Raw genomic sequence first — 25,084 nt, 5'->3', positions numbered from 1 at the left:
ATGACATGTGCATGTGATTAGCTGTGACCATTCACAGCTAGGCACTAGTATACAATGGATGGCATGAATGAAGCCATCCATTGTATACAACTGTCATGTGACCTGCTGTGATTGGTCACAGCAGGTCACATGGTACCTGCAACGGGGGCCGGTACTCAGATCTGTCATCGGCCGTGTCCGAGGTACGCGGCCGGTGACAGATCGCGCTGCTGCGCCGCTCTGCATTACCGCAAACTGCGCATGTGCGGGAGCACGCCAAATGAAGCCGCCAAACTTCCATTGGCCGGGCGGCTAATGGTTAAAAATGAACAATGCAATGGGACCTGATGGCATTCATCCCAGAGTTCTGTCAGAACTTCGAGGTTTAGTTGTTAGATCATTAACTGATCTTTTTATTAAACTATTATAACAGAAGTTCCCCATGACTGGAGGACAGCTACTATTGTGCCTATCCACAAGAAGGCAAGCAAGGTAGAACCTGGCACTTACAGGTCAGTGAGTTTAACATCGGTTGTAGTCAAGTTAACGGAATTACTCCTGAAAAGAAGGATCATTGAGCACAACTTGCTGGTTCCAAAGCAGCACAGCTTTACTAAGGGCAGATCATGTCAGACTAATCTGATTGGATTTTTTGCACAACGTCTTGTAGATCATACAAGCATGTTCAGAGCTCAAGATTTATGTTATTATTTCAGGTACTTATATAGCGCTGTCAATTTACACAGCGCTTTACATATTTATATTGTACATTTACATCAGTCCCTAACACTCAAGGGGTTAGGGACAATCTGAAGTCCTTACCTTACACTCATACATACACATACTAGGGACAATTTAGACAGGATCAAATTATCTTACCAGCATGTCTTTGGAGTGTGGGAGGAAACCCACACAGGCACAGGGAAAACATTCAAAATCCAGGCAGGTGGTGCCATAGTTGGGATTCGGACCAATGACCCGAGTACTGCCAGACAGAAATACTAACCATTTAGCCACTGTGCTGCCCAAGATGGTGATGTAATGTAACTTTTATAAAAGTCTATAGATTTGCAAATCAATAAAAAGGATACTGTAAGGGTACCAATATAATCTATCTAATAATCTTGACAAACAGTGTCAGCGCTGTGTGATCAGTCCCTGTGAAGTATAATTCTGGATGGATAGACAGCTGGGAGGCTACGACACACACACTCCGGCGGCTCCTCGCCAAGGATATGGGGAATCCCTTTAAAGATCATCCAAAAGGAACACAGCAGGGTGCCAAGTTAGTATGAGTAAAAACGCAAAGAACTTTATTCAAGGCTCGCCAAGGAAACCTGTGTACAGCTCCAGTGGTCAGTGCGGCATGCAAAGAAAACTCTCCCCGGTATGGTGAAGCCAACAACAGCTGCGAGGCATAGATGGACTCCTGCTACGAGTTGGAAGTCAGCGGTGTCTCTCCACTTGCTCCCGCCAGTTCACATGGATCCATGACAGGTGCCATGAGTGAAAGGTGGGCGGGCCACAATGCGTTTCTGAGGCCCCGCCTTCTTTATAAATCAGCAGCTGGTGGGACGAGTGGATAGACACTGCTGGATTCGATCTCCTTGCAAGTCTCCATCCGGCTGTTGTCGGCTTCACCATACCGGGGAGAGCTCATTTGCATGGCACACCGGCCACTAGAATTATACAGAGGTTTCCTATATGTAAATGACCCTTGAATAAAGTTCTTTGTGTTTTTACTCATACAAACCTGTGGTCATAGCATATCTTGGATGTGGATTTTCATAATAAGAACCAAATTAATTACCTGCATCTTAACAGTTTGTAGAAGTGGTGGCTATGTTAGTATTTTTTGGGGGGGTTTGTTCACCATACTGTACCTATGGAGGAGCAGCATTGCTACTCAAGGACATGACATGTGTTAGGACTACCAAACAAATTCCTCTCCATTCATCTCCATAAAACAGAAAAGAGGGGTTTTAGAGCTCACAGAACAACTGGTCAAGGATGAGATATCTCACTGCCTGTGATAATAGTATAGAGAGCACCAGAAACAAGCAGGATAAACAGTTATGTGCGCTTACTAAACAGCTATAACTAAATATTTTCATTTACAGTCATGGCCAAAAATAATATCACCCCCGCATTTCTGTCAAATAATGCATCAATTCACCCAGAAAATTGTTGCAATTAAAATCTTTAGGCGTTCTCATGTTTATTTTCTTTGTTTGTATTGGTATGAAACAAAAAAAAAAGGAAAAAACAGTGGTGCTGTGGTCATAGCATATCTTGATTTCAGCAAGGCATTTGATACAGTTCCACATAATGATCTTATACAAAAGTTGTACAAGCTAGGACTTAGCCCTTGGGTGGGTCAGTGGATATGAAGTTGGCTAAAGGATAGATACCAGAGTGTGGTTGTAAATGGGGTTTACTGGGAACAGAGACCATTCACTAGTGGTGTACCACAAGGCTCTGTACTAGGTCCTGTTTTTTTTAATGTATATGTAAGTGATATAACTAAAGGTTTGTTGGGTAAGCGATGTCTTTTTTCTGATGACACAAAGGTGTGCAATAGGGTTGATATCTCTGGAGGTGTTTGTAACATGGAACATGATTTGGCATTGCTGGAAGATTGGTCCAAAAAGTGGAAATTGCAGTTCAATGTTTCTAAATGTAAAATAATGCACCTATGGAAAAAGAATCCCTTGAGAGCACACAACATTGGGGGCACATTGTTGGTCAGCACTACAGAGGAAAAGAACTTGGGGGATCTGAGTCCCTGGCGGCGTAGTGTGTTACTGATGGTAGCCTTTGTTACGTTGGTCCCAGCTCTCTGCGGGTAATTCACTAGGTCCCCCCCGTGTGGTCCTGGGATTTTTGCTCACCGTTCTTTTGATCATTTTGACCCCACGGGGTGAGATCTTGCGTGGAGCCCCAGATCGAGGGAGATTATCAGTGGTCTTGTATGTCTTCCATTTTTTAATTATTGCTCCCACAGTTGATTTGTTCACACCAAGCTGCTTGCCTATTGCAGATTCAGTCTTCCCAGCCTGGTGCAGGTCTACAATTTTGTTTCTGGTGTCCTTCGACAGCTCTTTGGTCTTCACCATAGTGGAGTTTGGAGTGTGACTGTTTGAGGTTGTGGACAGGTGTCTTTTATAGTGATAACAAGTTCAAACAGGTGCCATTGATACAGGTAATGAGTGCAGGACAGAGGAGCCTCTTAAAGAAGAAGGTACAGGTCTGTGAGAGCCAGAAATCTTGCTTGTTTGTAGGTGACCAAATACTTATTTTCCACCATAATTTGCAAATACATTCTTTCCAAATCAGCCAATGTGATTGTCTGGATTTGTTTTCTCATTTTGTCTCTCATAGTTGAGGTCTCCCTATGATGCCAATTACAGGCCTCTCTCATCTTTTTAAGTGGGAGAACTTGCACAATTGGTGGCTGACTAAATACTTTTTTGCCCCACTGTATTTAAGATGATTGTAAAATGAGAAAACAGGGTGACCAGGCAGTGGGGAAAGCAAATAGAATTCTAAGATGCACCACTAGAGGGGAAAGGAGGTTCTGGTTCCCTATATAATTCTTTAGTTAGACCTCATTTAGAAAACTGTGTCCAGTTCTGGAGACCTCACTTACAAAAATATATTGATGAGATAGAATGAGTCCAGAGACAGGTAACAAAAATGGTGAAAGGTCTGGGGGATAAAACATATCAAGAGTGACTTCTGAAACTTAACATCTACAGTCTGGAGGAATGAAGGGAAAGGGGAGACATGATTGAAACCTTTTAATACATCAAGGATGTGAATAAGGTTCAGGAGGGCAGTATTTTCAACACAAAACCAAAATCAACAACACGGGGATATGACCTCAAACTAACTGGAGAAAAGTTCAAAACTAATCTCAGAAAGTATCATTTTACTGAAAGAGTAGTCGATGCTTGGAGCCAATCAATAGCAAATAGTTTCAAACATACTTGGGACAAGCATATATCTATACTCACACAAAAAAGTTAACAAAACAAAAAATAACCCCCCTCCCCCAAAAAAAAAAAACCTGGGTAGACTCAATGGACCACTCGGTCTTTTTCTGCCATCACTTTTCTATGTTTCTATGTTTCCAACACAGTATTGGGAATAAAGTTTTTTTAAAAGAATCAATCCTATATTACTTGAAGTGTACTTTAAAACAAGGTATTTTTTTGTATTGCTATAGTGTTCTTCTACTGTATAAGAAAAATGAATTTGAACCCAATTCACCAAATCTACATTTACCCCTGGACATTACAACTTTATTGGTTTTTGTAAAGTATACCAGCAATGACTGATATTTCACCATCTGAACATGGAATGCAGTCAAAGCAACATATGTGATATCCTTCCCGTAGAGCTTTCCTTGTTCCTGGGAGACACAGCTCAGAACATCGGCCACGTGGTACCTGGAATAATATACTGTATTACTTGAAGATAAAGCAAGGCAATTTTGTAATACTGTACATAGTAAAAATTGTCCAAAGATTTAAAGGGGAGAATCACTGTTTCAATTTAAGATTCAATTTTCATTGGGTATAATACACAACAGTCAGCACACGATGATGTCACAAGAGGGCGGGGTCACCCAGTGAATGTGACCAGGTGGCCCCTCCCTTAGATACTTAGTAACTGTTAGGCTGGCACAGCTGTCAGACGGCAGGAGCCAGTGTCTAGAGCAGGGGTGGGCAAACTTTTTGACTTGAGGGCCGCAATGGGTTCATATATTGGACCCGGGGGCCGGACCAAGAGTAGATGAATGATGTGTATGTGTCATCCATAGTAAGTATAGTAATATTCCCCCATAGTAAGCATAGTAATTAATCCCCCATATAGTAATTCATCCCCCATATAGTAATTCATCCCCCATATAGTAATTCATCCCCCATAGTAATTCATCCCCCATATAGTAATTCATCCCCCATAGTAATTCATCCCCCATATAGTAATTCATCCCCCATAGTAATTCATCCCCCATATAGTAATTCATCCCCCATAGTAATTCATCCCCCATAGTAATTCATCCCCCATATAGTAATTCATCCCCCATAGTAATTCATCCCCCATATAGTAATTCATCCCTCATAGTAATTCATCCCCATATAGTAATTCATCCCCCCTATAGTAATTCATCCCCCCTATAGTTATTCATCCCCCCTATAGTTATTCATCCCCCCTATAGTAATTCATTCCCCATATTAATTCATCCCCCATAGTACTATTCCCCCCCCAAGTAGTAAGCCAAGTCCCCCCTGTGTCAATTCACTTACCTTTGCTCCGCGCATTCCTCTCGCCGTGTTCCCGCGCCGTTCCGGTCTTCAGGGCGGACTGTGAGAGGAGCCTAGCTCCCCTCACGTTCATCACGCTGCCCCGCCTACACACATCCTGACAGCCAATGTATCCCGCGCCGTTCTGGTCTTCAGGGCGGACTGTGAGAGGAGCCTAGCTCCCCTCACGTTCGTCACGATGCCCCGCCTACACACATCCTGACAGCTAATGTATCACGCTCCGCGGGCCGGATTAAAAGGTCCGCGGGCCGTAAGTTTGCCCATTGCTGGTCTAGAGCGAGTCTTTTTTTTTTTTCTATTTTAGGGTGGCAACGGGCATCGTGATTGATGTTGGATCTATTTTGGGGACATTTTTTAAAGTTTTGTTTTTAATAAAGGACTGTCAAAGATTGTCTTCTGTCATTTTTTTACACTACGCTTTTTTTTGTGAATGAGTAGCAGTACCATGCACCCCATACTCATTCACATGGGGGGGTCAGGATCTGGGGGCCCCCATGTTAAAGAGGGCTTCCAGATTTGGATAAGCCCCCCGCTCGCAGACCCCCACAACCACATTTGTGGGGAAGAGGCCCTTGCGGGAACAAGGTGCTTTAGGGGGGATCCCAAAGCACCCCTCGTGTTGAGGGCAATGTGGCCTGGTAGGGTTCAGGGAGGTGCTCGCCTGTCCACCCCTTTCCTGACCTGCCAGGCTTCAAGCTTGGATAAGAGTCTGGTATAGATTTTAGGGGAGGACCCCCACATCATTTTTTTCTAATGTTGGCATAAGGGTTCCCCTCAAAATCCATACCAGACCCGCAGGGCTTGAACACTAGAAGTTGCGTTTTTGGTTCTATAGATTTCAATGGAAGTCTGAAGAAAAGCATGTAGCGAGTTTTTGCTGTGTTTTTGATGCGTCTTGAGTTTTAAATCTGCCTAGAAATGAGAAAAACAAAAAAAAGCAAAATGCATCAAAAACACAACAAAAACGCAATGCAGAAATGGGTCAAACACAAACTGCATAAGTAGCACAGTGGCTTAATGGTTAGCCCTTACACTTGGCAGCACTAGTGGTCGTTGACTCAAATCCCAACCACAGCACCACCTGCCTGGAATTTGCATGTTCTCCCTGTGCTTGCGTGGGTTTCCTCCGGGAACTCCAGTTTCCTCCCACACTCCAAAGTCATGCTGGTAGGTTAATTGGCTCCTGTCTAAATTGGCCCTAGCATGTGTATGTATGAATGTGAGTTAGGGACCTAAGACTGTACGCCCCTTGAGGGTTAGGGACTGATGTGAATGTATAATATATATGTAAAGCGCTGCGTAAATTGATGGCGCTATATAAGTACCTGAAATAAATAATAAATAAATATAAACCTAGCCTTAATGGGCTTAAAACAATTACTATCACTTTCCTAAAATGTTAGCTTTAGGTACAGATGGAAAACTATGTAATCTTTTTTTTTATTTATGCTTCCTAATATTTATAGCTTACAAAAAGCATCCTCTAAATTTCCGTTTATTAACAAATGTTCCATAAAAGATTCAGCAATTCTCATTGTTATTTTATGACTAAGATACGGGGACATTTTTGCCAAAACCTCAATCCAACTGTCAAAGTTGTAGCTCACCTTGTTATTTTTCCATACTATTAACTTTGAAATATTCATCTGTTGGTCCTCAGGTGCTGATCTGTTGAATGTACCCACATGAATCAAATTTGTATAATTCAGTTCATTTGCAAATGTTACCCAGTTGATAATTTTTAGTGGACTGGGTAAGTCTCCCCTCTCATTAAAAAATATTTCTTTATTATATGGATCTTTGCAATCAACTTTTTTTAAGAAGTCAGTTAGCTTTAAATAAAAGAATGATATTATATTAGTATGCTTGTGTGTCAATTACCTATCATCTCACAAGCTTCCTGATTCATGCTTTTCCAGAAATCAAAATTTAAAGTGGAACTAAATTCAAAAACAAAAATATAATATATTGTATCTTAAATTGGAATGAAAGTCTTTTGTTTAACTTGTGCCTATAATAGCTTGCACTGTTTAGGAGATATTCACGTAGCACACAACCAGTGACGGCACTGCCCACATGGAAGAAAAATATATTTGAAATAGATTTGAAAAATATTCTTCCCAAATATTGACATATATTTGAAATGCAACAATTTTGGCCATATTCTATATATATATATATATATATATATATATATATATATACACACACACACACACACTGCATGTTGAAATATATGAAAAATATTTTTAAAAATACATTTCAAATATACTGTATGTCTTTAAAAATACAAATCTACATTTTTGGAATGCATGTAAAAATATATGTTAAAATGACTTTTTTATATGTTAAAAAAAATCTGAAGAATATATTTAAAAAAAATGTTTTTTACATATAAAAAAGTAATTTTAACATATATTTTTACATGTGTTCCAAAAATGTAGAGGCTGCTGACACAGTACAGGGGATGACCAGAGACTGCGGACACAGTACAGGAGATGACCAGAGACTGCGGACACAGTACAGGGGATGACCAGAGACTGCGGACACAGTACAGGAGATGACCAGACACTGCGGACCTTTGGGGAGCAGAGGAGGGGGGGAAAATTGACAGGTACCCGCTACCATTTCCGCACAGCTGTCCTAACTCCCTCTCTTCTGGGACATGCCCCAGAAGACTGCCAGACCATTCACAAAGTGCAGCGCTTCTCGCACATGTGCAGTGGGCACCCGGCTGTGAAGCCGCAAGCTGTCACATCCAGGTGCACACACATTAAAGATGCCAACCCCGGGAAAGAAGACAGTGAGCACAGTGCTGGACTGAGGAACAGGTAGGACCGAGGAGCACTGAAGAGCCAAGCGGCTGGCCCAGTATTCTAACACGGCGGCGCCATGAATTCCGGGCTGGCCGATCCATATTCACTCCATAAGACGCACAGATACTTCCTCCCATTTTTTGGGGGGGAAAAGTGTGTCTTATAAAGCGAAAAATACGGTATGCATATTGGAGGTGGAGACTCAACTCCTTGCCTAGATAGAAAAGGCTGCAAGGATTGAGACAGTGATAATAATGAGGGATTGTAATTACCCTGAAATTGACTTGAATAATGGCACTGCTGGAACAGTAACAGGGCACAAATGTATAAACCTATTACAAGACAACTTTTACAGCATAGTTTACAGAAGCCCCAACTAGAAATGATGCTCTGCTGGACCTGGTCATTTCAAACATGGTAGCGCTTACTATTAATGTACATATACAAGAGCACTCTGGTATCAGTGAAAAAACATGCTGGAAAGACAACAACTTTATAAGAGCACATTTTCCGAGGTTGAAGGCTGCTCTCCAAGATTTAGACTGGGAGGGAATGTTGTTGTTAATGATCACAGAACAGAAATGGGAATGCTTCAAATGACTGTATGTAAACACACTGCAAAATATATTCCCATGGGTAATACGTTTAAAAGGCTAAACATAAAACTTATATGGCTTATATCCAAAGTTAAAAAACTATAAAGAATGTTAAAAAATATTAAAATTAAAGTAGAACTGTGGTCATTTTTTTTTCATTTTGGATAGAGCAAGGGGGGTTATAACCCCTGTCAGATTTTTTTCGCCATCTGTGTCCCACTGCAGAGATCTCCCGTCACTTCCTCTCCCATAGCCAAACAGGAAGTGAGAGGAAATCCCTGCAAATAAAGGGAATGACTTGGGGACCCACAAGTCACCAGAGATAGTGTCCCCATTGGAAGATTTCCCCTCTATTACCTTTCTGGGGGCAACCCGAAATGTGGGATTTTCTTTTACTTTTACTTTCACGTTCAATGCTAATGTAAACAGCAGAAATAGAGAAGGGGAATCTCCCTAACCCGGGGGGGGGGGGGGGAACAGACAGTGATGAAATCCGACAGGGGTTCTAATCCCTCTTTGATAATTATAATTTGTGCTTGCAAGACATCTAATGGACGTCATAACCTTTTGCAACAATGCCAGCCTTTACACAAATATTTCTGAATGCTACTGGAGGATGATTTTTTTTAAGCGTTGCTATACCTCTTTCCAGAGACTTCCAACTTGAGAATCTGAGAAATCTATGTGCACCTAACTGTACAGTACTTTAGTTGCGAAGGTTGTCACTTCAGGTCTGATTTCACTGTCAGATTTTGGTTCAATCAGTTCAAATACCTCGAATTCAGGTGGCTCGCTTGTATATGCATGATGTAAAAAATCTGGGACTAAGAACCAGTTGGCATGTTTCAGGTGAGCTGCTTGAAATGGTCTGGTACTGTGATCTGCTGGGTTCTGACTAGTGGAAACGTAATGCCTCTGGATTAGTGAATTTTTTAATGTGGATTATCCACATAAAATCTTTTGGAGGTATTATGAATATAACACAATTTTGCTGTCAGTGTAGTATTTAACTGCATCAGGCTCAAAATCCATTTCAGAATCAGTTCTCCTAGCTCAGTGGTGGGCAACCTTTTTTTTCAACTGAGCCAAATCTCGCCAAAACCACAATTGAAATTTATTTTGAGAGCCACATTTTTAAAACTGAAAATACATACGATGGTACACTGTTTTTAGTTTCAATAAGTTTTTATAGTAATTCATCCCCCATAGTAATTCATCCCCCATAGTAATTCATCCCCCATATAGTAATTCATCCCCCATATAGTAATTCATCCCCCATAGTAATTCATCCCCCATATAGTAATTCATCCCCCGTAGTAATTCATCCCCCATAGTAATTCATCCCCCATATAGTAATTCATCCCCCATAGTAATTCATCCCCCATAGTAATTCATCCCCCATATAGTAATTCATCCCCCATATAGTAATTCATCCCCCATATAGTAATTCATCCCCCATAGTAATTAATCCCCCATATAGTAATTCATCCCCCATAGTAATTCATCCCCCATATAGTAATTCATCCCCCATAGTAATTCATCCCCCATATAGTAATTCATCCCCCCTATAGTAATTCATCCCCCATAGTAATTCATCCCCCATATTAATTCATCCCTCATATAGTAGTAGTAAGTAAGTAGCAAGTAGTAAGCCAAGTCCCCCCTGTGTCAATTCACTTACCTTTGCTCCGCGCGTTCCTCTCGCCATGTTCCCGCGCCGTTCCGGTCTTCAGGGCGGACTGTGAGAGGAGCCTAGCTCCTCTCACGTTCGTCACGCTGCCCCGCCTACACACATCCTGACAGCCAATCACTGGCTATCAGGATGTGAGTGGCAGCGAGACTGGCCAATCATTGCATTTGAGTGCGCTGCCCTGGCTGTTTTTTTTTTGGATCACGCTGCAGAGTCCCTGCCGCCAGAGAGGAGGGAGGGGAGCGGGCGCCCGGCACACAAGAGCCGCATTAAAGCATGTAAAGAGCCGCATGTGGCTCACGAGCCGCGGCTTGCCGACCACTGTCCTAGCTCAACTGACAAAACAGCTGAACATAACTCTAAACGTGGCACCGTGTGGACTGGTCTTGGAGCTAGTTTAGATTTGCCCATAATAAAACCTACATGACATTGACCATTGCTGTCTATGACCCTGAGATACACTACAGCTGCTTTCACCACAGTAAGAGCATCAGAAAAGTCACATACTTACTTTGTAGATGAAAGCAACACTGGCACATAGGGTCTGGGAATACTGAGATCTTCAAGATAAACCAAGTCTTCTGCCATGTTCTCTACTGAATTTCTGTTTCGGGCAAGTGTGGGGAATCCCAGTCACATTGATCTATTGAGAGTTCTCTAACTAGGGCTTTACCTTGCATAGTGATCGGGACTGCAAACCCAAGTGCGTCATAAAGACTGTTTACTGTGGCTAGGATACCACTCTACAGGGGTGGACACTCGTGCACTGCCCAAGGGCCCAGGGTCAGTAGGAGGCCCCATGAGATGCCCCTGGTACCTTTTTCATAGTTTTTTTTTGAGTTTGGGCAAGGACACAGGGGCCCCATGATTCCCTATTGCCTGGGGGCCCCATGAGTTGTCAGTCCGCCCCTGCCACTCCATGTTTATGGCTTCACCTCTTTGGACACTGGAAAGGTACAACTGTTTGTCTGGAGATTCTAACTTACTCCTAAACTCTGTTGAAGGGTTAGATGATCGACACCTACAAAGTACTTTAACTCTTTAGCTCTGTTATCTGTAGGAAACGCTTAGTGAGCTTCTATTGGACGCTACCTTGTGTAGCTTAAGATTAGATCCTGCAAGCATGTTCCTAGCTCTCTGCAGGAGACTGACAGCTTCAGCTTCAGCAGGCACATATGTAAGTCTGTCATCTACGTTCTTAAGGTAAACTGTTTTACATATTCTCCATACTCACTCGCCCCCTGCTTAGCTATTTGTCTTAGACCATAAATGGCTATGGAAGGTGAAGGACTATTTCCAAAGACATGCACTTTTATCCTGAACTCTGTAATTTCTATGTTGAGGCCATTATTTTACAACCAAAGGAACCTCAAGTAGTTGTGGTGATTTTCAGTAAAACATTTGCTGCACATCAGTAGTAACTGTAACTTGCTCTTTGCAGATATGTAGAAGGATACTTAACAGCATAAATATTAAAATCGGTAACTAAGAAGTACCTCATTCAATGAGATGCCATCATACTGAGCACTAGAATCAAAAACTACTCTGATCCGCCCTGGTTTTTGAGGGTGATAGACACAAAAGATTGGTAGGTACCAACTATCATCACTCAGGTTCAGTGATGAGACAGGTTCAGCTTTCATTTCAGGTTTTCTTGCAAAGGAGAGTTTTAGAACAAGGATTCTCTTCTGTGCTTGCTCCCTGTTGTTTGGCAGTCTAGGGTGTGGTGAGGTAATTGGTAGGGGTGCTACTCATAGCATTTATAATTCATCCAATAACATCTTCTTTTTAACTACATAAATGAACATATGATCTTCGATGGACATAGCAGGTCTCTCATCATTTGGAGCTCTAGTGAACACATTGTCATCTAGACCGTCCATGCTACAAGCTGTGGACCCTGAATGGCATAGTGAGGCATGGCTGTAGTTCACAAGCATTAAAGCTCTCTTTAACTCACATATAGCTGGTGCAGGGGCTGAATAGAGAAGCGCACCCATTAGGCAGCATGTTTGTTTTAAATGAGTTCACGTCAGCTGGTGTGTGAGCTCCACCTAAGCATACTTCTACAACTATTAATCTAAACATTGTGCATAGGGAGGGTTATGGGGTCTGTTAATCTGCTCACACACCTTGTGCACCCTGAGAATACCTCTCCTAGCAAGAGGAATATTTGGGCATTAGGATCAAGTGAAGGGATCTTGTCTGTTAAGGATTTCAGATGAGTGAAATGCTGTGTCATCCCAAGTGTTGGTATTTCTGAACTATTGTCAGGCATCATGTCATATTCAATGAGAGTGGGAAGTTTTATGTGTGTTTTTCCATCAATAGACTGAACAGTGAAGTTAGATGCCCTATGCCCCATTTTTTCCATAGTACCTGAGCATGTTTTCAGTGTGTAAGAAAATATTTCACTACTAATGGTAAACACATTAAAGAACTCTGACTTGGCTAGAGAACGATTACTTTGATCATCTAAATGCATATATTTTCACAGAACAGTCAGGTTTGTTAGAGGGGTATACAGTCACTAAACAAATCTTAGAACATGATCTGGGCCTTGTCCCTTCTGCACACATCTCTGTACACAGTTGATGGGGTAGGCTCATCTTCCTCCCTGCCTTGCTCTTTATTTGGTTACTGGGGTCTCTGTTGCCCAAGGAGCTGGACCTGGATGCAATGCTAAGGTATGCTGGTCCCTTCTGCACTTTCTGCATCTTATATTGACCTTGCAGTCTTTAGTAATGTGTTTGGTGGATGTAAAACATCTGAATCAGATAGCATTTTCTTTCAGGTAAGCTTTACATTCATCAATGTGCTTGCTTCTGAATCCACAACACTGACAGTGAGCATGTTTTTTTATGGATTGGGCATGAACTTCCTGGGTCCATGGCCTTTTTTTCAGAGTTGTTAAAGTGTTACTAAACCCACAACAGTATAATCAGTCTGTATATGCAGTAAAGCATGCTTGGTATACTCACTGTGGAACCTAAGGGGTTAATCATCTGCATTGTTTAAAAATGTTGTATGAACCTGACTTCTCTGATCCTCCCCTTCTTCTAGTGCCCCCCTCCTATTTCCTGATACAACATATCGTGTGGAGACACTCTGCACATACTTAGTTTGGTGTGTATTGCTATAGAGGTTTTTTTTTTCTTGGGAGAGTGCATGTGATCAGCACAGGGCCAATCAGCACTTTCCAGCACTGGCCTTCAGTCTTAGCTGCATTGACTCCCAACAGCAAGTCACCAAGTTCTCTTATAGTAACTTTAGGTTGTCTTAGGTAGAGACTTCATCAGAGCTTTGGGGCTGCCATTATATCTGGATCATGAATGTGTACAGACCTGATTTGCTTGGCCTGTCAAGATGACTCTGGTCTCAGCCACTTTGTTAGCAGATCTAGCACCTTTCTAGCTGTAAACTTAGATCTCTGATAATGTATTGGACAGTTGTCCTCAATGCCCAATAGTTCTCGAGGTGATCATCAAATGTAGCCCGGTGCTCACTTTGATAGGTCAGTTGTCCCTGAGGATCCTAAAGGGCCATTTCCAAAGGAGGATACATGATAACCCTTCTAACTTTATGGATAATGAGGGTTAATAACATCTTTGCTTTCTCGAACATGTACCCTTGGCACTAGGACATTTTCAGTTAATGTGAAAAGTGGGAGAGAGTATAGGCATATCTGGAGAGGGATGTTGGTATGTCAAGTCAGGAAACTGTGGGATTGTGTTGGAGATAGGCTTGATAGAAGCATACTCTGTCTTAACTTCTGGTCTGGATCATGGTTCTGTACACATTCCTACGTCCTTTGCCCTGGATCATGAGTTGGTATTTCCTCAAGATCTTGGAGCAGATCTCCTGAACCAACCTCAGTTTCATATACCACAACATTTGCTGCTGCTGCCCTTTGAGTCTTCAGCACATGCATACTAGCTTCTAGCTCTGCTTTCTGCCTCATCAAGTCAGCTTCCTTTTGAGTGTACAAGACCTCAGCTAGCACTGCTTACGCCTTTTGCTCTCCTTCTGAAGCCTGCAGAACCTCCTGACAATCTGCTGGTATACACTGAATATCTAGAGCCAGGCATGTGAGACCTTGTCTCTGAAGTTTGATGTGGAATGTCCACACTCCTACCTGGATCCATGATATATGAATTAAACACCTCCCATCCAGCCATTGTGTATAAACGGCTGGACGGTGGCAGTGCAGAGTCGGGTGGCCGTTTATAAACGGCCTCCCTGGCCCCTGCTTGTGCGCGCTCCCTGTGAGCGCGCAGCACCGCGATCTGGTGTCCGCTGTGTCCTCCGGACACAGTGCAACACCGATCGTCGGACGGGACCTCTCTGCGAGGTCCCGATCATGTGATCACTGATTGGCCAATCAGTGATCACATGCAGAGTAGTAAGCAATATGTCACTTCTGACATCATTGCTTACTACGTGTGAAATCTGTAAATGATCACAGAGGTCAACCATTTGACAAGCTGTGACCAATCACAGCTCTCACAGTATTTCTCAATGGCTGCAAGAATGCAGTCAGAGAGAAGGAGAAATTATTGCTTTTACAGCCTTTATGGGTGTAAAAGCAATCAGTGTAAAAACAATTCTTCATCACCCCCTACAAGTAGTACAGTGTCACCATGGTGACACTGTACTGCTAGGGTGACAGTATGTTAAAAAAAAAAACCATAAATAATAATATAAAAAAATAAAATAAAAATATAAAAATATATGTTTAAAAATTATAATTTTTGGTTATAAACTAATTTGGGTTAATTTGTTTTTTACTAAAAATATAATGTAATAACCTTTTGCCAAGATTTATGATGAAATATTATTTATTTGCAAAATTTTATAAGAAAAACACTTTTTTTCAAAATGTTTAGACTTTTTCATTTACATAGCAAAAAAAAATAAAAATCTCAGTGGTGAATAAATACCTCCAAAATAAAGCTTTATCTGTCTCAAAAAAATGCTAAAAAATTCATATGGGTACAGTGTTGCATGACCGCGCAATTGTTATTCAAAGTGTGATAGCGGTGAAAGCTGAAAATTGGCCTGGACAGGAAGGGGGTGAAAGTGTCCGGACTGGAAGTGGTTAAAGTAGAGTACAGTCCCAATCACAGTTTTTGTGTGGATTCTTTCATTTTCAAATGAAGCTTCAAAGCATTTCCCTCAACTGTGAATGGACAATGAAAGCAAAAGCAGCAGACTAATGAGCTCATCTCTCTGTCACTCTTCTCTCTTCTCCTATCAGCATGTCCTTTCTTACTGCAGGAGCACTGCAATTCAGATGACTGGTTCCTTGTGCGACTTATTCCTCTTCTAGTCTGACCAGGGGCGGACTGACAACTCATGGGGCCCCCGGGCAATAGGGGATCATGGGGCCCCTGTGTCCTTGCCCAAACTCAAAAAAGCCTATGAAAAAGGTACCAGGGGCATCTCATGGGGCCCCCTACTGACCCTGGGCCATCGGGCAGTGCCCGAGTTTCCAAATGGTCAGCCTGCCCCTGAGTCTGACCACTGTTGTATGGGTCATTGTGACAGGTGATTATGAAGTACATTTAAGCTACTTATGTAGCTGATATTTAAAAAAAAAATAAGTTAGTGATGCATTAATACATTTATATGTGCATTAATTTTTGTCTTTTATATTTTCCTCGAGTTCAACTTTAAACTTCTTTAAATTATTATTTATGAGCTACTTTGTTTATCCCATTTACCTTGTGTCTGTATTTAAGCATTCCCAAACTCTTTTTCATCCCATTTGATTGGATGAACAAATGCATATTATGTAAAGCCTTGGCCATCATATACACTGCAATGTATACTCTGTATGAAATTGGTTCAAAGCGAAAATTTAAATTTTGCTTAATTTCCTTTAAAGAGCAGTAATGAAGGGGTTTGCGAAATGTTAAAGGGATAAGAACATTCTTTAATGTATTATTTGATAGGCATTTATGTTCAGTTATCAAAATATCTTCCTGTAGGGGGTCATTCTGGTGACTAAATGGATGAATGCTGTCAAAAAAGTCTTGCATTCCAGGTACAGATAATACGGGATTGGAGAAAGCCAAAGTGCAATTACTGATATAGTAAAATTCATCCGATAACGGCCAAGAACTTGGAAGAATAAATGTTTTCCCTATGTGATAGGTAACAGAATTATACAGAAACCTGAAAAAAGTTCTGCTAACTGTGCCACAAATAATGATTACTTCAGTGGTTGAAGTCTGAAGTTTTTCAGGTATTTTATTATAAATTTTCACAGACACTAGAATCCTGAACTCAATACAAATTCCATGATTTGTCAGATGTTTGCTCAGCTGCTGGAGTTCTCTCTCTCCGTATTCATCATCTGATGTAAAGATTCCAACCCAGTTCCACTTAAATTTATTCAACAATTTTACAATAGCTTCATATTGAATTTGATCATCTGGAACTGTTCGAAAGAAGTGTGGAAAAAGTCTTCGATCACTCAGCAAGGTATCCCTTGCTCCATAACTAACCTAGAAGAGCAAAGATCTACAAATTACTCACAATCAAAATATAAACTTCCTTCCAGTTTCTTTTGTGTCCTATATGTAACACCCCTATCCTCGGATAGCTACATTTAGTGTATGGCTTTGCTTTTTAGGCCTGATCAGGTTTATCCCTAAACCTGGTGACTGAATGCGTCTGTCTCTGGTGTCTGTCTCTGGGAGAATGTTCCAGAAATAGCGTGGGAGGGTCAATCCCTGGGTTATGAATAGTTATCCAAACTTAGCCAATCCCTGGGAGACTGGCCCAAAAAGTATGGCTGGGGGAAAGATAAATATTTGGGAGGATCTGATCAGAGCTCTCTTTGCTTTGGGACCTCCCCCCAGGAAGGAACATGTGTATGTCACTGCTACTAGGCCTCAACAGGTGTTATGGCTGAGGGCCTGAAGGAAGCACAGTTGGGGAGGTGGGTGCCTTTTGCTGGTAGCATCAGGTATTTCTTGAAGGTAAGTCACTAGATGTTGCTACAAAGGTGTCAGGATCGGGATCTGAACACACAACCTCTGCTGCATCCTGCAGTAATTCTTCCTGCTGAGCTATCGGAGATCCTGGACAGCCCCCTGTTTGAGCACTTTGAACAACCGTGCTTTTCTCTTGTATCTGGTGAACCTTGAACTCTTTGCTTCTCCCATGAACTTCCTGATTTAAGACATGTATCTGCGCTGTTTGCCAGATTATTGTGCTCTCTCCAGCCAATATCTTGCTCCCTTGCAATGGTGACCTTTGGCTTGTTCCTCGACTACACTTCTGCTTGATCCCATCCTGCAACCATTCGTTATCCACCTTTGGCTTGCTCCTCAACTATGCTTCTGCTTGATCCCGACCTGCAACCACTTGTTACCAACCTTTGGCTTATTTACCGACTACACTTCTACTTGATTCCTACCTTCTATATCAGCTGCTTGACCTCAGCTTGATCACCTCTAGGTGGGGCGATCCTGAGGACCACGACCTGGTACTAACATGCAGCAAAACCCATCTCCACCATCAGGAGCTCTGGTGTTAGTGTTTAGTCCTTCAGGTGAGCCTTTGTCATGCACCAGGGTGACCTACTGCTACGCCTATTCAGCTAGTTGGTGGGAGCCTCTGTACTGCTATAGCTACTGGTCCCCAAGCCTGACTCCTAGCCTTGACAAAAGGACTGTAACTGCTTGCATAGGGTCTCATATTGACTGGCTCTCCTCTCTTTTTTCAACATCATTTTTGTGGCTGCTATTAAAGGGTCAAATACTGCCAGAACAGGATTTTTCAGGGAAGTTGTACTCCAAGATTCTGTGCCTTGAGTATCCTAAAACCCCAATGCCTTCTCTCTACATTTTTTCAAGATCCGCAATAAATCTTCAAAAGACACCTATAGACTCAGCTTGAGTTTGTCGGTGTGCTTCTGGGACTGAAAACTGGGTGGGCAGCCTCTGGACCGGTAAGGGGCCCCAATTTATTTTCAGTGGCCCCTCCAGGGTTTATTACTACATTTGCATTTATTAATATGTTTATTGTAGGCTTCTGTGTAGTAACTAAAGGCTGTATTTCTATAGTTTATACTATGGATAGATGGCCCACTGTGAGGATTTCACAGCTGGCCACCTTTGATCATTGGCTGCCTATATGCTCCTCTCCATGCATGCTTCTACTGGCTTTCCGCCCACTGTCTCTTACAAGTCTCCAGTCTATCACTCTCTATCTCTGTCCTGTTCTTTTCCATCTCTATGTTTCTATTTTATGGCATGTGCTGCAATGTCAACTGATACCTTATCAGAATCCTTCTTCTCAGATATTGCCTTGTAAGTTCTGAGTCCTCCTAACTTGTCTAGATTTGTCATGGTCCATTTTTTTTGGGTATTATTTATTTCTTTATTTTCTTTGCTTTAGGTGTCCTACCTTTCGCTTCTTCAAAACCAAAGTGTGCTGCTTTAAAGGATAAGTTCACCTTTGGAACATGTCACATGTTCCACCCGTTTTTAGGGTGGAACATGTAACATGTTCCCATAGCTGCAGCCGCGCCCACTGCCCCCCACCCCCCTCCCTCTCACAGATACTTGGAGGAGAAGTTTCTCCATACTATCTGTCAGATTTGGAAACAACATGGTCGTGCAAGGCTCCATCCACATGGCCGCGTCACTCATTCACAGTGTTCTATGAATGAGTGCCACCAAGTCCCTGCACCCTTAGCAGCTGTCGACTTGTAGTTTTCAAAGAACTACCACGGCACTGTGGAGCACCATGGTAGTTCATTGAAGCTTCCTGTAAGAATATCTGCTTGGCTGTACATCCCGTATGGCAAGCAGATATTCTGACAGGTCTACAGGAGACCTGCATGGCATCAGCGATCTATTGATTGCTGGTGCCACGCTTTCCAGGCTCTTTTAGACAAAAATAATAATTTTTGTACCTGCAAAAAAATGTGCATTTCTTATTTTTGTCCAAAAGGTGAACTTATCCTTTTAGTATACCTAGTGATGGAGCCTAAAGCACTGGAGTAGGCCTCTAATACAGGTATGGCTCAGAAGCCCTGTTAAAGTGACAGGTATTGTCAGAGTACAGAGTGGCATGAGTGCCTAGCAAGTCTTTTCGCTGACAGATGCTGATGTACATCAGGATACACAGGAATGCCTGGATGGTGCACACTGGCAGAAGGACTGGAGCCGGTGTCTTTCATGTATCAGCTGGTTCAGATGCAGGATGAAGAACCAAAGGCAGGGTTAGACCATCCAGGTCATCAGCTAAAGAGCAGATCAGGTACAGACAGCAGGTAGAAGAGTAGTAAGGAGTCAGGCCAGGCTCAATAACAGCAAGGCAGATGAGCAGAAGGAACAGGCAGAAGCATAATCCAGAGCAGGGGCGGACTGACCATTTGGAAACTCGGGCACTGCCCGAGGGCCCGGGGTCAGTAGGGGGCCCCATGAGATGCCCCTGGTACCTTTTTCATAGGCTTTTTTGAGTTTGGGAAAGGACACAGGGGCCCCATGATCCCCTATTGCCCGGGGGGCCCCATGAGTTGTCAGTCTGCCCCTGATCCAGAGGCAAGACAGGGGTTGGTACAGGTGGCGTACAGGCAGAGTAAGGAACGATTGGGCTGGCAACAGAAGATCAATACAGGAACAGATTACAGATGCATAGGAAAGCAGTAGAGGAAATGGCAATGACACTAGTGCAGCATAAATATCCCACGTGGCACCAATGTGCACCCGTAATTGCCACGGGCAGAGTTCCTCAGATGTGTGCGCCTGCGTACATGCATGTGCCTTTCCTGATAGTTGTGGTAAACAAAAGGAGTTGACTAAAATAAAGTGAGGGTGGTTTGATTAAATTTGTATTATGGTTTTAATATTCAAACCACTTTTTTCCCTCAATAATTGGTTATTAGATTTTTTATAAATGTCACTCACGGTCTTCCCTATAACTATCCTGTGCTTGAACTCCTACACATGATGTTGATTGGACTATTTAAGTTTAAAATGACTAAAATGACTGGTTGATAATTCATTAAATTGATGTATACATTGTCCAGCATAACTGAGTCTTTCAAGCTGACTGGCTGAACAAATAAGTAATCTAACAAATTTATCCATCCACTAAATAAAATGCAGATGGATGAAATTCCCGAAGGGGCTACCGGTGTTTGACAGCCTGCCTTTCCAATTGTCAATATACCTAAACAGTGGTTGCATCTGATTGGATGCAGCTGCTGCTGGGCTGTCAATTTCCTGCCCAGCTCCTTTGATATTTCAATAAATGGTGCCAGGCAAGAGGGTGGTGACAGAGCCATCCACTGGTCGAATTTGGTCCATTCCATCAGGAACCAGCTGAAATTCACACAGCACATGACACATGGCAGCTATGTTGCAGTCTAATCTCTATACAGTCCCAGATCAATCAGCAGATACAGTCATGGCCAAAAATATTGGCACCCTTGCATTTCTGTCGGGTAATACACCACTACGCCCAGAAAGTTGTTGCAATTACAAATGTTTAGGCATTCTCATGATTATTTCTTTTGGTTGTATTGGTATGACACAAAAATCCAAACCAATTGTCACCTTCTCAAAATTGTAATAAATAATTGCATTCCAAGTTTGTGATGCTCCTGTCATTTGTACTTAAACTCACCCGTATCAATTAACAGGTGCTGACAATATAGAAATCACACCATCAACCAGTTAAAATTGTGAACAATTGATTCAACCTTTCTGTTGTGTGTCTCTGTGATCAACATGGAGCATGGAGAAAAGAAAGAGCAGCAAAGAATTAAATGAGGATTTGAGAACAAAAATTGTGGAAAGCATGGACAATCTCAAGGTTACAAGTTCGTCTCCAGACATTTTAATGTTCCTGTGTCCACTGTGCATAACATTGTCAAGAAGTTTACAGACCATGGCACCGTAGCTAATCTTCCAGACAAATTCAAGCTGACCTTCAGGCACAGGGTACAACTGTGTTAGCTCGCACTATGGGACACTATGGTAGGAGACCCAAGAGGACCCTACTTCTGACACAGAAACATAAAAAAGTCAGATTGGAGTTTGCCAAAACTTACCTGAGGAAGCCAAAAGTACAGCTTTTTGGTAAAGCCCATCATTCTACTGTTCAAAAATCAATGAGGCCTTTAAAAAAGAATACAGTCCCTACAGTCACACTAGGTGGAGGCTCACTGATGTTTTGGGGTTGCTTTGCTGCTTCAGGCACTGGGTGTCTTGACCGTGTGCATGGCATAATGAAATCTGAAGACTACCAAAGAATTCTGGGGTGCAATGTAGTGCCCAGAGTCAGAAAGTTGGGTCTCCATCAGAGGCCATGGATCTTACAGCGGGACAATGACCCAAAGCACACATCAAAAAGCACCCAGAAATGGTTTCAGACAAAGCACTGGAGAGCACTGAACTGGCCAGCAATGAGTCCAGACCTCCATCCTATAGAGCACCTGTAGAGATATCTCAAAACAGCAGTTGGTGAAAGGAATCCTTCCAATCTGAGAGACCTGGAGCAGTTGGCGAAAGAAGAGCGCTCCACAATTCCAGTAGAGAGGTGGAAGAAACTCATTTATAGTTACAGGAAGCGATTGATTTCAGTTATTTTTTTCCAAGAGGTATGCTACCAAATATGAAATTGAGGGTGCCAATAATTTTGTCCAGTCCATTTTTGGGGTTTTGCGTAGAATGTGTCAGATTTGACTTTTTGTTTCTCCACTTTTTTTGTGTCACCAATAAAAACAAAAGAAATAAACATGCGAATGCCTAATCATTTGTGATTGCAACAATTTTCCAGGGGAAGTGGTGCATTATCTGACAGAAATGCAGGAGTGACAATACTTTTGGCCATGACTGGAGATGTTATTTGACTAATACTTAAGTGTGTGTGTTTTTTCTTTACTACTTAATTTTTTTAATGAGTATGGATATTATGCACCCCATACTCAATCACATAGGGGTATCTGGGTGCCCCAAGAGGACTTCCAGATTCCGGTAACCCCAACCCACAGACCCTGACAACAACTGGGCCAGCATAAACATAGAAAGATGTTGCTTTGCCAGCTACCCCTTCCCCCCCCCCCCCCCATGTTAAGGCATGTGTCCTGATAGAGTTTAGGAAATGGTAGTGTTTTTTTCTTGTTTTTTTGGGGGATTCCCCTCTAAAATCCATACCAAATCCAAAAGGTATGCAATTAAGGAAGGACAGCGTGACTTTTTTTTGTAGGGTCCCTTTAAACTGCATACAAGAACTAAAGAGCCTGGCATGAAATTTGGGGAGAAGCCATACTGTTTTTTTTTTTGTGGGGTTCCCCCTAAAATCATACCAGACCTCGAGGGCCTGTCAAGAAATTTGTGGGGACCCAAGCCATTTTTTTCACACTGTCCTTGAGCCTTCATTTACATTCATCTCTCACTTCAATCACCAGCTGACAGCTGAATGTGCTGGGTGGGCATGAGTCACTGGTCCGCGTGGACATTAGTCACTGGTTGTTAGGACCTCCACAGGTATTAGCTCCCTGACAAAAATTAGCCCTCAGCAGGATATTTTTACATTTAGCAGTGGTAGAAATACAGATACTAAAAGTTTCAGTTCCTGCTGTAGGTGAAGGTTTGGATCATTCATTGAACTTCACGAATGAGCCTGCAACTCACATTGTACAGAATTTTAGGATTTCCTGTTTTGGTCGAATGTTCTTAAAACTTTCTCTTAGGATCAAAAGTCAGTATAAGATCAAAAGTATACTGTACATATACTGTAAAGTATGTAGTGCTACCCCCGCAGGTGCTGCTTGGTATTTATGGTTCTTCATTCTGCATCTTGACTCCAAGAACAAACTCAGCTCTTTTGACACACCTAGTTGAATGAAAGTTACTGCAAGCACTTATAAGAACACAAGTATAGATACCTTTAACTTGGCTGTGAATTAGTACCAGGAAATAGACACAATTATTGGTAAATAAACTCAACTGTATTGATATGTGTTAAAAAGAATGGTGGTTTGAACATATAAGAACACATAGAAGGTAGGTTCAGGCACATTCCGCTAGACATTGTACTCCCTATGTCAAGGTAATATAGAATAGAGTTCTGTACCACTATACTGGAATTAACACATAAATCAGAAAAGTTAGCAGTAAACATTGCATGTAAGCATTGGAATGTGAATAATAATACTATAATTAGTCTAGAGCGCACTCTAGGAGAATGGCGCAAGAGTTACCTCTTAGCATAGGCAATAGGTAAAGGTCTATGTGTAGGAGCTGCAAAGCGACAGTCTTTAGTCCTAACTCTCCAGCCGGCTCGAGTTGGGGCCCAGTTGTACTATTGGCACACATGAGATTAGTCTCAGAGAAGCCTACAGGCAGCAATAAGGCTACTAGATGGCTGTATGGTCAGTTTCTACAGGTCTCAGTATCTCTAGCAGCAGACAGTATATCCTCACAGCAGCAGGTCACTAGTCTCAACAATGTTGCAGCTCACCATCCAGTCATGCACAGCCATTAGTGCACTCTCTGCTCTCTACCCAGGTGACTCTATCTGTTGGCACCACCAAAATCAACACTCCGAATCACACTAAGGCCACCATTATGCAGCAGTGGTGGTGTACACTGGACAGCAATGTGCACTCTCTGGCTTCCCTAACTGCAAACCAGACTATTCTGTAAGAAGTGTAGTTCAAAAGCTTTATTACATAGTAGAGTCTCTCCTAAGGTCTACAGTTCCCACAGTACATTGCTGCTTTCCTCAGTCTACTAAAAGCCTCCTGTTCAGCAGCTCCCCCCTGTTGCTGAAATAGCTGTTAACCAGTCCAGCACCACAGGGCAGCAGCTACAGAGTGTAGCTGCAGCCACTGTTACTCTCACTCTCATTTTTAGCCAACCACCTGGCTACACATGTGTGTGTGTGTATATATATATATATATATGTATATATATTGATATTATCTCATACAAGTGAGTACACCCCTCACATTTTTGGAAATATTTTATTATATCTTTTCATGTGAGAACACTGAAGAAATGACACTTTACTACAATGTAAAGTACTGAGTGTACAGCTTGTATAACATGTAAATTTGCTGTCCCCTCAAAATAACTCAACACACAGCCATTAATGTCTAAACCGCTGGCAACAAAAGTGAGTACACCCCTAAATGAAAATGTCCAACTTGGGCCCAAAGTGTCAATATTTTGTTTTGCCACCATTATTTTCCAGCACTGCCTTAATCCTCTTGGGCATGGAGTTCACCAGAGCTTCACAGGTTGCCACTGGAGTCCTCTTCCCCTCCTCCATGATGACATCACGGAGCTGGTGAATGTTAGAGACCTTGCGCTCCCCCACCTTCCGTTTGAGGATGCGCCACAGATGCTCAATAGGGTTTAGGTCTGGAGACATGCTTGGCCAGTCCATCACCTTCACCCTCAGCTTCTTTAGCAGAGGCAGTGGTCCTCTTGGAGGTGTGTTTGGGGTCGTTATCTCACTTCCGGGAGATACTGTATATACTTTATATGTATATTTACATACACTATATTGCCAAAAGTATTGGGAAATCCTTCCATATCATTTGATTTTAATCACCTCCATGGCCACAGATGTATAGCAAGCACCTAGGCATGCAGACTGCTTCTACAAACATTTGTGAAAGAATGGGTCACTCTTAGGAGC

At 42.3% G+C, this 25,084-nt stretch overlaps 1 protein-coding gene across 1 annotated transcript in view; it reads right to left on the bottom strand.

The window, feature by feature from the left end:
- Positions 1-25,084, bottom strand: part of LOC149451006 (vomeronasal type-2 receptor 26-like) — a 50,486-nt gene that overhangs the window by 4,649 nt on the left and 20,753 nt on the right. Inside the window, exons 3-5 of the mRNA XM_089691149.1 lie at positions 16,135-16,920; positions 6,917-7,141; positions 4,307-4,430 (exon numbers count right to left, since the gene is read on the bottom strand). Of these exons, the coding sequence (XP_089547275.1) occupies positions 4,307-4,430; positions 6,917-7,141; positions 16,135-16,920 (1,135 nt within the window). The remainder of the gene's footprint in view (positions 1-4,306; positions 4,431-6,916; positions 7,142-16,134; positions 16,921-25,084) is intronic.

The sequence above is a fragment of the Staurois parvus genome, unplaced genomic scaffold (assembly GCF_062004578.1).
Source record: "Staurois parvus isolate SC_StPar_1 unplaced genomic scaffold, SC_StPar_1.0 ptg000552l, whole genome shotgun sequence".
Lineage (NCBI taxonomy): Eukaryota > Metazoa > Chordata > Amphibia > Anura > Ranidae > Staurois > Staurois parvus.
The sequence above is the reverse complement of the archived record's forward strand: the minus strand, read 5'-3'. Positions and strand labels throughout refer to the sequence as shown.